This window comes from Pteropus vampyrus, unplaced genomic scaffold, assembly GCF_000151845.1.
Source record: "Pteropus vampyrus isolate Shadow unplaced genomic scaffold, Pvam_2.0 Scaffold148, whole genome shotgun sequence".
NCBI classification, from domain to species: Eukaryota; Metazoa; Chordata; class Mammalia; order Chiroptera; family Pteropodidae; genus Pteropus; species Pteropus vampyrus.
The window spans coordinates 3,434,862-3,449,316 of record NW_011888929.1 but is presented as its reverse complement, the minus strand read 5'-3'; the positions used below and the strand labels follow the sequence as shown (position 1 = coordinate 3,449,316).

The window sequence follows — 14,455 nt, the reverse complement described above, 5'->3', positions numbered from 1 at the left end:
ATTATTGCCTAAAATTATATTGTTTTAAACAGCTATGGCAAACTTTTTTTAAATTTAGTTTTGTGTGTTTTCTTTTTAAAGAACAATTGTCAAGATGAATATTTTTCTCTTAGAACTGCAACAACAACAACAACAACAACAACAACAACAACAAAACCTAAATACATACAAGCAAGCTGCAAAGGAAAAGACCACATTAAAATAAACTTTTAATCATTAAGAGGAGTGAAACTACAGATCACAAACTGGCAGAAAATATTTGCAACACATATAATTGATACAGAATCACAAAAGATATAAAAAAGTATCAGTAAAGGAAAAAAGAAAACCAAGAGCAGACATTTCACAGAAAAGGAAATGCAATTAAGTGCATAAACATGAAAAATGCTCAATTCATGCAAATTGTTATAATTAGACATGGTTTCCCATCCATAAGATTGAAAACATTACACAGCCTGATATCAGAGTTTTGATGGCATATTGCTCTGGAAAATAATTTGGTATTACCTAGTGAAGTTGAAAATATACATACCCTGTGACTCAGCAAATTGTATATCTGTAGATGTACAAAACTGTTCCTAAAAGCATTATTCATAAAAGCAAGAAACGGAAAGCAACCCAAATGTCCAATAATAGAATGAAAAATTTTTGTATATTAATGTAATATGCAAAATATATTATAATAAAGCAATGAATATGAAGTACAGCTAAACTAATCAAAAAATCTGAAAAACAAAATTGATTGAAAAAAGCAAATCATAGAAGAATATACTCTAAAGATTCCACCAGAAACTACTAGAATTGATAAATGAATTCAGTAAAATACCAGGATACAAAATTAATATTCAGAAATTGGTTGCATTTTTATACACCAATTATAAACTATTAGAAAGAGAAATTAAGAAAACATTCCCATTTACAATTGCATCAAAAAACCCCCAAACACCTAGCAATAAATTTAACCAAGGAAGCAAAAGACCTGTACTCAAAATTACAAGACATTAAAGAAAGAAATTGAAGAAAATAAACAAATAGAAGCATATACCATGCTCATAAATAGGAGGAGTTAACATGATTAAAATGTCTGTACGACCCAAAGCAATCTATAGATTCAATGCAATCCCTATAAAAACACCAATGGCATTTTTCGGAGAACTAGAACAAATAATCTAAAAATTTATATGGAACCATAAAAGATCCCGAATAGCCATTGTAATCTTGAGAAAGAACAACAAAGTTGGAGGTATCACATTATTTGATATCAAACTATACTATAAGTTTATAGTAAACAAAACAGCATGGTACTAGCAAAAAAACAGACACATAGATGAATGGAACAGAATATGGAGCCCAGAAATAAAACTCACACCTATATGGACAATTAATCTATGACAAAAGAGGCAAAAATATGCAAAGGGTAAAGAGAGTCTCTTCAACAAATGGTGTTGGGAAAACTGGACAGATATATGCAAAAAACTCCCAAATTAGAACACCATTTTACACTATGGACAAAACAAAACAAAACAAAAAAAAACAAAAAAAACCCCTCAAAATGGATTAGAGATTTAAATGTAAGATGTGAAACCATAAAACTCCTAGAAGAAAACATAGGTAGTAAACTCTCTGACATTGTTCCTAGTAACAATTTTTTTTTTTTTTTGATATATCTCCTCAGGGAAGGGAAACAAAAGAAAAAGTAAACAAGGGGGACCTCATCAAACTAAAAAGGTTTTGCACAGCAAAGAAAACCATCAACAAAATGAAAAGACAACCCGCCAATTGGGAGAAGATATTCGCCAATGATGTATCTGAAAAGGGTTAATATCCAAAATTTATAAAGAACTCATACAACTAACAACACAAAATAACCAAACAATCCAATTAAAAAATGGGCAGAGGACCTCAATAAATATTTCTCCAAAGAGAATATACAGATGGCCAATAGACATATGAAAAGATGCTCAACATCACTAATTATCAGAGAAATGCAGATTAAAACCACAATGAGATATCATTTCACACCTGTCAGAATGGCATCATCAATAAATCAACAAACAAGTATTGGCGAGAATATGGAGAAAAGGGAACCCTTGTGCATTGTTAGTGGGATTGCAAATTGGTGCAGACACTATAGAAAACAATTTGGAGGTTCCTGAAAAAATTAAAAATAGAACTACCTTATGACCCAAGAATTGCACTTTTCTGAGTATTTATCCGAAGAAATACAAAACACTAATTGAACAAGATACACATCCCTATGTTTGTTGCAGCATTATTTACAATAGCCAAGATATGGAAGCAACCTCAGTGCCCATCAACAGATGATTGGATAAAGATGTAGTACATACATGGAATGGAATATTACTCACCCATAAAAAAAGAATGAAATCTGACCATTTGTGGCAACATGGATGGACCTAAAGGGTATTACGCTAAGTGAAATAAGTCAGAGAGAGAGAAAGACAAATATCATATGATTTCACTTACATGTGGAATCTAAAGAACAATTTAAATAAATAAACAAAATAGAAACAGACTCTTAGATACAGAAAACAAAATGGTGGTTGCCAGATGTGAGGGGATGTGGGGGGCTTGGTGAAAAAGGTGAAGGGAGTAAGTACAATTGATAGTTACAATATAGTCATGGGGATCTAAAGCACAGCATAAGGAATATAGCCAATAATATTGTAATAACTATGTATGGTGCCAGGTGGGTACTAGACTTTTTGTGGGGATCACTTCATAAATTATGTAAATATCTAATCACTATGTTGTACACCTGAAGGTGATATAAAATGATATTTAATGTCAATTATAATTAAAAAAAGAAAATATAGAATGCAAATCATAAAAAAGAATAAAAAGAAAAAAAAGAATGTAGATGAACTAGCTCCATTTATATAAATTACAAAACTAGGCAAAACTAAATAATATATCATTTGAGATACATATGGCAATATTATTTTTAAAAAGCATGGAATCATTAACATAATTCTATATGGTGTCATTTCTGTAAGAGAGGAAGGGAAAGCAGTTGGGGAGAGGCATATAAGATTTCAACAATACTAGTGATTTTCTATTTCTAAAACTGGGCAGTGGGTACAGGGTTTTTCATTTATTATTAGTCTTTAACTTGTTCTTATATATTATATACATTAACACCTCCATTCCCCCCACATAGGGAGTGTTTTTAAAAATAAGCATAATAGCTATGTGGTTAAGGGCACAGACGCTAGAGAGAAAAGGCCTGCATTTTAATCCTTGCTATGCCGTTTATGCTAGCAATGTGACTTATACAAGTTATGAATCCTCTGTGTGCCTCATTTTTCTCATTTATAAAATGGGAGTAATGTTATTTATCTCACAGTTATTAGGAGAATTAAATTTGTTTTCATATGTGAAGTACTTAGAATAGTGACTGGCATATAGTAAATGCTATCTAATTTTTACCTAGAATAAAAATTGTTCAGTGTCTCTGATTAAATGTCTGATCTCATGAAAACTAGGATTATTTTAAGGTATGAACACTGTAGCTGCAAGACAAAAATCCTGGCTCTGCTTTAAACTAGCTGTGTCATCTTGGGCTATATAATTTCACTATTATGTGTGCCACCTTCCTCATGCATAAAATATGGGAGTTAAATGCAATTGAATCTTTGGTCCTTTCTAGTAATCAAATTTTTGATTCCTTGAAGGTATTCTTAATACTATCTGGAATAGGAAAAAAATGCATTCTTTTTGATTTCAGATTTAGTATTTAATATGCCAATATCATTTGCCTTTTTAAAAAAACTGAAGAACAATCACCTATAGAAATATGCACAGATTATAAGTATAGAATTATATATACACACCCAAATTGCACAGCCACCCAATTCAAGAAATAAAACATTACCAGCACTGAGGAAAACTTGGGCAGAGAGGGTCACATACATGGCGGCCATTAGGATGGGAAAGGTGACAACCGTGCCTGCAAGTCTGATGTGCACATCTATAAGTGTGCATGCAGCCAAAAAAGAAGAATCCAGAAAGCAGCTAGTGAAACCAGAGCAGCGTCCCATCTATACTGCACCACCTCTCCAGTCTAAATACATTGAAGAGCTGCCAGGTAATTTACAAATGGGCTTTGCCTCCATCTGAGTGATTACAGTTTCAGTAATTGGCAGGCTTGGTTTCAGCAAGAAAAAGTTCTAGACTTAAGAAAATTGCTTATCCACTGGGACTGGCCACTTTAGGAGCAACCGTTTTTTACCCAGTGCAGTCAGTAATAATTGCGAAGGTAACTGGGAAAAAGGCATATGCTACAACAAAAAAGAGTCACTTCCTGAACCTAAAGAAAAAACTAAGCTAGGAAGCTCTGCTGAAACAGAAATACCTGCAAAAACAATTTATAATCTGAAACACTCAGTGGCTTTGCCAATAGAACTCAACTCTGAAACAAAGACCAAATGAGACTCCACCTAAGGTGCTTCACTGTTTGTGCCTGACCTCAAGCTCATGGATCACGGGCAGTCCCATCCAGAAGATGTAGATATGTACAGCACTAGAAGCTGAAAGAATCTACGTAGAGAGCTACGAGATGTGTGAATTTGCAAATGATGATGAAAAAAAATCATGTCATTCGTAACTGCAACGCATATAGTATAACTTAAAGCAAGTTTTTCCCTTACATCTTCTAATGTATACTTTGATTAAAATGCAAACAGCAAATACAATCCAAAAATATTAAATGATTGCTGAAGAGACAGAGGTAGTAGTATGAAGATACATTTGATGACTTTTAAAGGTGTTTATAAAAAAACTGTAAATATATGAGCACTTATGAGACTAAATTCTGAAAAAAATAGGTATGTATATATCTAAATACTTATACACATATATTTAGTTTACCATTTTGTAATTAATGTCAGCTAAATTAGAATGGTGTATGGAAGAATTTGTTCCCTACTCGCTCTTTTTCATTTCCCAGAGCTGGAATAAAATATCCATATTTTATTATTAAAAAAAACTACCAGCACTGAAAAAGCTTTCTCATTACCTGGTTCCATATACTTTCCATCTTAGTTTTACTTGTTCATGAAAGTGATAGAAAAAAAATATAGTTTTTTTTATGAAAAAATGTACATAAAATATAAATTTTTTTTTGCACGATTTTATGGTGTGAGATTCATCCACGTTACTGTTTCTTAGTAGTGGCTCATTCATTTTCATTATGGTATTTCATGGAATGAATGATGGAATTTTGCTTTATTTATATATTGTAGCGTTGAAAGACATTTGAGATAATTTCAGGTTCTGGCTACAAAACTGCTATGAAAATCTTTATACATGCCTTTTGGTTTACATATGAATGAATTTCTGACACATACACAATCTGTCGAACTAGACTTGCTGGGTCATAAAATATGCATATGCTCAACTTTAGTAGATATGAGTTTCCAGGTGTTATATATCTTTATTAATAGTATTCTATCTTTTTAACTTTAGTTATTGTGATGTGTGCCGCTATATGTAATTATTTTAATGTGGATTTTCCTGAGGAGTGAAGCTGAGATCTTTTCATGTTTATTGACCATTTGGCTATCCTCCTTTATGAAAAGCTTATTCAAATATTTTGGCTTTAAAAAAAAAATGGTATGATGGTCTTTTTGATGTGTCACCTAGTCTACAGTTTGCTGTTATGCAATCAAACATGAATATAGGTGTTGCTGTGAAGGTAGTCTATAGATTTTATTACAGTCTATAATCAGTTTGCTTTAAGTAAGGGAGATTACCTTAGATTGGCGGTCTTCAACCTTTTTGGCCTCAGGCACAGGTGATCCTATAAGAATCTAATGCCTAAAGTTGGGAAAATAAGGATTTCTCCATATGAACATATATATTTTATTCCTTTATCAGAGAATGAGAACATAATTTTAATATGCGACCCTTTCATGCTCAAGCTATTGGAAAACTATATTTCCTAAAATTTTCCTGATATATGTGTGTGTGTATATATATATTTGCTTAATAATTATATTTATTATACAGTTTTAATAGAAAAAGTATGAGACTTGATGCCATAGATATTTAGATTAAAATATCAATTTTGCTATTTACTAGCTCTTGACATTGGGCAATTCTATTTCTTTCTTTGCAAAATAGGGCTTTAAATAATACTTATTTCTCAAGGTTGTCATGAGGTTTAAATGAGACAATAAATAAAAAGACTTAGCACTGTAACTGGCATAGAGTAAGAACTCAAAAAATGTAACAATTATAATTTATCATTATTTGCTTTTGCATATCAAATCTGTATGATGCTTTCATTTTTTGGAAGTAGTGTGAAAACTAAAGTTACATGGTGAAATGGCTGGATAAGAAGAGAATGAAATATATATATTATCTAGGCTCTTGCAAATAAATGCTAAAGATTTTTAGATTACAGTCTTTGCATTTAGCTTCTCATCTGTTAATATGGCTTGTATCTATTCAAGAAAAGTTCATGTGTCTATGAAGTGCCAGGCACAGTTAGGACGTGGGGATACAGTGATGAATCACAAAATAAATCCCACGGTCCTTAAATTCTATAGTCTAACTGAAGAAGTCTTTGAATATTCAATTTTAAACTAATTCCCTTTTTATATCTTCTTAATATTTATTCATATCTTTGGGAAAAGGAAAGCATTGCTTTTCTGATTTTCTCCTGAAGTCCTACCTTTTTCTTAACAGTCAACTGATTCCTACTGGTAGGAAATTTTTGGGCTTCTAGTCCATTCCCTTAGAGGAAAGTAGCTTTATGTGGCATCAACTGCGTAATGCCATTCTGTAGAGAATTAATTTTCAAAAATGTTTAAAGGAATGCTATCATTTTTTTTTCCATATGAAAACCAACGTATATAACTAATAACAGTAGAGCTGCCACGCTTTTAGAAAGAAGATGAAAAGTTCTGGCACATCTATTATTAGCTTATAACAATTCAATTCAACAAACATTTTAAAGAAAAATAAAGAAAAGTATTATAACATTTATTTATCTATTTAGAATAATTTAAACAATATTTTTTACTATGATTATTTTGATAGACATTTTGACTATAATATTGGGGTAATGACAAAACGATATGGAATATTAATCAGATCTGACTCTTTGTCCTCCCTCTTTTTAACTAAAAAGAAAAGTCATGGAAAAAATGGAGGCTAGCAAAGTTTCAAATTTTAGTTGAGTAAAGGTTGGGTCATTCTTTTAAAAACTTCAGTTACTGGATAGACAAGGGCACAATATTAAGGGAAATAAGTTGTTTCTATAAAGCTAAACTATTATTTAACATTAATATCTGTAAGGTATACATTGCTATACCTTAATAAGTTTCACATGAATTAAAAAATTTGTACATTTTATCTATAAAAATATATATTCTTACCATCTGCCTTTTCATTTTGACCTAGAATATTATGCCGTCTTTTCCATGCGGGAACAGATTCTTCTTTAGTAGATCTAAAAGTCACAGAGTGATGACTTCCTTCATAAACAGGACATCTTTGGGTGCAATATAACGTTCCTTCTTGCTGGGCAACCATTTGAGTGCCATGTGAATGATTTATTGTTGCTGAAGTCTGGCACTCAGAAGAACAACATGGTACAGATGGCATCACAGTGACTAAGTCAGAACAAATGTGTGAGAGTGGAAGACTACTTTCTTGAGTCCACTGATTCAACTTGTGTTCTGTTTGAAGCACAGGTTTTGTATTAAAATAGTTATTTGTAATAATGTTTTGAGAATTTTCAGGCATTACTGATTGACACTGAGAAACTTGTATATTTTTATCACTCCTAATATTTGAAGGAGATTTAGGAGGAGGATGAGGTACAATTAATTTACCATGAGCTTGTAGAAATGTGTTGGCCTTGCTCGTAGACTGTGGTCGAATAACAGTGCCTTTTCTGTTTGGATATATAAAACCTGATTGGACTTTAGCAGATATTGTCCTGATTACTTTTGCTCCACCTCTTTGTGGATTACCTTTCTTAGTTTTAGAATCACCGTTATGTATAGAAGATTTACTTTCCTCTTTTTTTGAGGCTGGCCAGGCTTGTTTAGCAATGTTATGACTTGAAGGTATAAAAGAGTTCAAAGACACATGGTTTGTTCCAGATCCTCCCAATGCAGCAATGTTTCCAGAGGAATCATCCTCAGATTTTTTTCTATCAGCAGAATTCACAGCATAAGCAGGAACACTAATTATGTTGCTGGCAGCACCGCTTTCTGTTTGAATGTGGAATGGTTGAGACCACTGTTGAGATATTTCTATTCCACTGTTCAGTGAATGATTATTTTCAGCATTTCTCCCCATATCTCCAGTTTCATCAAACCACCTCAGTTTTTTAATAGTCTTTGGAATTTCTGCACTGTTTCCTTTTTCTTTTGTTAATTCGATACTATCTTTGATAGCTTCTGCTTTTTGATTTCCCAACTTAAAGCCCTGCTTTATAACTAGTGCCTTAAAATAATCATGTTCGTATTTAGATTCTTTCTTCAAAATACTTTTAAGAAATCTCACACTACTTCTTTCATGAATATTGTATTTCATTTTCTTGTGCTGACCAACTAAGTCACAATTAGAAATTACATTAGACGATGATGTTGATGTTTCAGTTATTTTCTGTTTTTTATCTTTTGCATCAGAGTTGTGAGGTATATAGGCAGCTTGAACATTGTTTGAAAATAAAGGCAACTCTTTATTACTATTGAAATATTTTATCTTTTCATCTTTAACATCTTTCAGTTCCTGTAACTTATCAGAACACTGCACTGGGTCAATTTCTTTTATATGTATACTGTTCTTTGGTAAAGGTCTAGCTGATTGTGTATTAGAGAGCAAAACTAAAGGTGTTGCCACAGGTAAAAATGAAGTAGGAACTGAAGTAGTTCTATTTTCTTGAGTTAATTCAGAATATTTCTCTTGGTCTGAAATTGTAGCCATTTCCTGGGTTAGAGAATCTGAAGTGTTCCATGCTTTGCTGAATTTAAATGTTGGGCTCTCACTAACTAATGGTCTCTCTCTTTTGAATGCCTCAGAAGAAGAATCAGCTATCCTCATAGTGCTAGTTTCAGAGGTCTTTTCACTTTTATCTTGTACATGTGTGGGTGGACTAGATACAAAGGCTCTTGAATTATTAGCAGTATCTGTGGTTCTTTCCACAGTTCTTAGAGCAGAAGAATTTTCTTCTTTACTATTAAAACATTCATATGAAGGTAGAACATTAGGCTTACTTAAAATATCTGAGAAAGGTGTGGCAGTTTGAGTATTTGGATCACCTAAATTTATTAGCCAATTATTTATATGTTGAGTTTTAGAGAATGACAGTTTATCTTCATCAAAGAGGCTTAGATTAGTTGATTGTAGATTTGCTGATTTGAGGAAAATAGAATTCTTCTGGATTGATTTAGAAGGTTCCTTATTAATAAGTGTTAAATATATTTCTTCATGTTCTCCAGCCTCAAGACTGTCTATACTTGAAAGAGTTTCAGAATTTGTTATCTGATTAACTTCATCACAAAATTTCTGAAAGAAAATAAAGAATATTGTTTTATAGCTTAGAAATTTTTAAATGCCAAAAGTAATGATTCAACACACTGTTATTTTCTCCTTTGCATTTAAAATACAGTAAAATGACTATAAACAGTGTAGGTATGTAAATAATCTATATCCCTGGAACAATCTTCAGAGTGAGAAAGAGCAAGCTAACAGAGACTTATAATATAATGTGTTTGTCTTAATTTCTACACCTAATGTTAACTACCCAATTATTCTAGTCACAGTTATAGCTTAGAAAAGAATTTTGCTATCACTATTCCAGAATATGGAGTGTTGTGAAATTCTAGAAAACAGCTATTTTCAAATATTTTTTTCCTGAAATCTTCACTGGACTTAAATGAAGCTCCTAAAAGCTCTATGTTCCTAAAATGAATTCCCTGTTGGAAGGGCTACATCTTTGTTGAGGTCTCTATAGTAGAGTTCTCAACTGTGGCTACATTTTAGAATTACATAAGGAGCTTTATAAAAATATCTATGCCTTAGTCCTGCTGATTTAATACTTGGATGGGTTCCATGTATTGGTATTATTATAATTTCAAAATTCCTCAGGTAATTCTAATGTGGATTTAGGGTTGAGAACTATTGATTTTTAATGGCTCTTTTTTTGAGATTTAGCAGAATAATAGTTTCCATAAATTCTATGGACATTCTCATCACTATATCACTGAAATTTTATAAAATGTATTAGTATATAATACAATTTTATAACATTAAAGTATAGTAAATGTTTTAAAATATTTATAATTTCTCACACATATCCTAATGTATTAATCTGTATCACATATATAGAAATAGATTCAAAATTACTTTAAATTGTAGAGGTAGTCAAAAAGTTAAATGAACTCAAAGAAAAGTAGTGTCCCTTAAGATTTTTCAAATTTTAGAAAATTTAAATATTTTGATATTAAACTAAAATACAGTATTTTTTAGCTAAGAAACCAAGGAAATCAGTTATAGAATAGAAATATTTTTAGTTTGCACAATTAATGTTTACTGATTGATATATTACTGTGAAATAAGTTTTGAAAAAGATTCACATGAATTTGTTTTGATATTACTAGGATTTGTCCCTGCTTATTGCATTCTTCAGTACTGTGATCTTTTGTTAAAGAGATGGTCATTTCAACCTAATTAGGAGAACAAAACAAAGCACAGATCCTCCAATGCCTGTTTTTGAAACTGTGTTACTTTAATTGACAGTAGTAAGGAAGTCAGGCTTGGAGGAGTTTCTTTGAGATTACCTATAATGAGATGTTTTAGAAGGTCCTTTTAGATATAAGTGTGATGTCCATGGCTCTAAGATTTGTTTGCATAGGTCTGTAATGGCTTCATTTCCTGAAGTACCTCAAAAGAAGTTCAGCAACTTCCGATTTCACTACACTGTACTTTTTTCCCCAGAATTTTTCGTATCATTAAACAATGAAACACGATCAGATTCAAGTCTTGCTCATAAGTTACTGGTATCAACTACCCTAGACTTAACATGGTTTGTGTTTAAGTTTTTTTGTGTGTGTTTGTGTTTTATTTTTAAATCAACTTTATTGAGGGTATACTTATCTATAATAAAATATACCTATTTCGAATGTATAGTTCAATGGATTTTGACAAATTATTCACACATAGCCACCATATCAAACATATAGAAGAACCTTCCCATCTGCCAAAAGTTTCCTCATGCTTCTTTGGAGTCAGTCCCTATCCACCATAACAACCAGTAATAGATTTGAGTTTTCACCTCATAGAAATTTCTTTCTGCCTAAAAAAGTTCCTGTAGTATTTCTTGTAGCGAAGATGCTGGTGTAGTGCAGTGGTTTTCAGTAGTTTACTTGAAAATGCCTATTTTCCCTTCATTTCAAGAAGATATTTTAGTTGGATACATAATTCTACATCGCCATTTTTCTTCTCTAAGAATTTAAAGAATATTGTTTCACTGTCTTTCAGCTTGAAGTTAGTTGTCCATCTTACTTTAAAAAGTTCTCATGCATGTAATATATCTTTTTTCTCTCTAAAATTTGATTTTGATGTGCCTTTGTGGTGTATGTGTGTGGGTGCATGTGTAAGCATGCGTGCACTTGTGCATGCTTATCTTTCTTGGAGTTTGTTGAGCTTCTTGGATCTGTGGATTTATAATTTCATCAAATTTGAAACATTTTAAGCCACTATTTCTTTCAATATTCCATTTCTCCTTTGTAGGATTTTAATAAATTTATGTTATATTGCCTGATAGTGTCTCACAGGCCACTAACACTCTGCTTATTTTTTTCCAGACTTTTTTCTCTCAGTGATTAAGTTAGATGATATTTATTGTCATGCCTTCAAGTTCACTGATCTTTCTGTCTGTAATGCCTACACCATTAAGCCCATCCAGTGAAATTTTCATTTCAGATATTATGCTTTTCAGATTTAGAAGGTCTGTTTGGTTCTTCTAAAATATCCTTTTTCATTATTTATTTTTATTTTATTTTAGTTCCTTGAAAATATTGATACAAATGATTTTAATTTCCTACCTATTAATTCCATAATCTCTGTAATTTCTTCATCCGATTATATTGCTAATTTTTCCTCTAGTTATGAGCCATATTTTCCTGCTTTTTCACATGTCTAGTAAGTTGTGATTGAATGTTGGGCATTATAAGCATTAGGTTGTACAACTAGATTTCAGTCTTCTTTAAGAGAGTGTTTCTTTTTTTTTTTTTGGCAGGCAGTTGGTTAACCTGTGGATTTTTTGAGGCTTATCCAGAGAATATGCCTTGGTAAAAAATCTATGTGATCATAGGGCTTACCTCATTTGTTTTCCCCCTTTTCAAGATCATATCCTGTACTGTCCATTATCTAATCTCTAAAAACATGTTTCATATATTTCATTCAAATTTATAGTTGTTTATGGCAGAAAGACACTTCATCTGAACAAGAAAAAGACTCCTGCTTTGCTTTTTTTGGCTTTGCCACTATTGCTTAATTATTAAATCAATCAGGGCAAGGTTAGGAATTTAATCTTTATATCAGCCTACTAAAATCTCATAAATGTGTGTAATTACTCATGAAAAAGAAAGTGTATGAACATTTTTAGGAAAACTAGTGGAAATCCCATTCACTGGTTGGAAAATAACAAAGTCAATTCCCTAAATTATAGAATAGAAACACTATTTCTACCTAATTGTGCCCTATATTTATTAAGAACCTAATGTCTACATGTATTATAATAGTGAGCTTGTTTTTTATAATTTAATCTTTAACAATGATACTTATGTTACACTGTACCTTCAAATAGCTTTCATGTTTGTCAGAAAATAACATTCATAAAGCATATTTTTCTAAATATGAGATGGAAAGAGAAGAACAGAGGAAGTAGAAAAATGAATAAAAGGTAGAGAAAAAAACTAAAAAATTATTTTCTAGTATCTGTGATAAATTTGTGCCGATTCATCCACATTCTCTTTCATAGCCTATCCTTGGCTAATGGCGTACGTTTCTTTAGTGAAAAGCACTGAAAAAAATGGGACAATATTATTACTAGGTATTAAAATATTAATAACATATTTATAATTTCATACTTGCAAGCTGCTTAGATGCTGATCTTCTAGTAGTTTCTGAGTTTCCACCAGTTTAAGCTGGAACACATCTTTGTTAGCAGCCAAGTTCGTCCTGCTGTTTTCCTTCATTTCTTTATCACGATTGATTTTGGATAAGAGATGTTTCTGATGTTTATGATCATTTTTTGACAGTGATGAAGGCAAGGCATTATCTATAGCTCTGTGAACCATACATAAAAATGTTTAGTACATTTAAATGAAGTTAACTTCTTTTTATACACATATAAATGACACATTCATGTAGCGTGTGTGTGTTTGTACATGTGTGTCCAGATAATCACATATAAGGATATTGGAGAAATATGTAGATATAATGGAATGGGAATTTAGGGTAATCGATAGAATAAAAATGGTTGTGCAATTATAGTTCCAATAAAGCAAGGGTCTCCAAACCCCGGGCCACAGACTGGTATTGGTCCGTGGCCTGTTAGGAACTGGGCCACACAGCAGGAGATGAGCAGCGGGCAAGTGAGCAAAGCTTCATCTGTATTTGTAGCCAATCCCCAGTGCTAGCATCACCATCTCAGGTCCACCTTACATCATCAGGCATTAGATTCTCATAGGAGCACCTGTCCCTGGTGTGAAAAAGGTTGGAGACCACTGCAATAAAGCACTCCATCTTTATGTAGGAATGCCCAATTATTCATAGCTTTGATTATTAAGTCGTATTCCTCTGTTGTTTAGGACAGCTATAGAAGGAAATCCTGTATATATGTAGAGTCAACCCTCAGTTCTTTAAGAGCATTCCTATCTGGATAATAATAATCTGCATTACCTTTTGTTCTGAGTACAATGCCGTACTGCCATGGCTGGTAGATATTCCTATAACCTTAATAGAGTTGGCTGAAGATTCAGGCAGATAGAAAAGGTAAAAATCACTTGTCAGGGTAGGCAGGAATTTCCATCTTAGTTTACTAGGTTTAGGTGCTTGGATCTTACTCCACAGAGGAGAGTGTACACATTTATTTTTAGTTGTGTCACATATATAGGCATGGTTTTCATGCCACAGAAGGGGTACCTTTAATTTAGAGTTCTACTTTTAGTGTGCCAAAGTGCCATTCAAAAAGTATTAGGGGATGATATAATCTTCTATTAGAATTTTTCAACTTCTGGAAACTTATAGCATATTACATTTCAGCATATGCACAAAGTGGACAAAGAAAGATTTGGGGATGGGAGTAGGATGGGAATGAGGTATATAAAAAAGCTGACAGCTGCTGCAATAGGGCCATTAGTGTGAATCCTAAGGGTACTTATTATTAATTTATTTGAATTCAATTATC

At 32.2% G+C, this 14,455-nt stretch overlaps 1 protein-coding gene and 1 pseudogene across 8 annotated transcripts in view; one reads left to right on the top strand and one right to left on the bottom strand.

The window, feature by feature from the left end:
• The window catches only part of CEP126 (centrosomal protein 126), a 93,516-nt gene that overhangs the window by 24,539 nt on the left and 54,522 nt on the right, over positions 1-14,455 (bottom strand). For 7 of the 8 annotated variants that reach the window (XR_002782541.1, XR_002782542.1, XR_002782543.1 and 4 more), the window contains 2 exons: positions 13,134-13,332; positions 7,404-9,546 (listed from right to left, as the gene is read on the bottom strand). Coding sequence is in view for 5 of the 8 variants with exons in the window: in XM_011369441.2 (XP_011367743.2) it covers positions 7,404-9,546; positions 13,134-13,332 (2,342 nt within the window). In the remaining 3 variants the exon portion in view is untranslated. Of the gene's footprint in view, positions 1-4,450; positions 5,839-7,403; positions 9,547-13,133; positions 13,333-14,455 lie in introns of those variants that run through there. The other variant, XM_023536125.1, reaches the window with a different exon arrangement.
• LOC111745201 lies at positions 3,910-4,554 on the top strand (annotated as a pseudogene).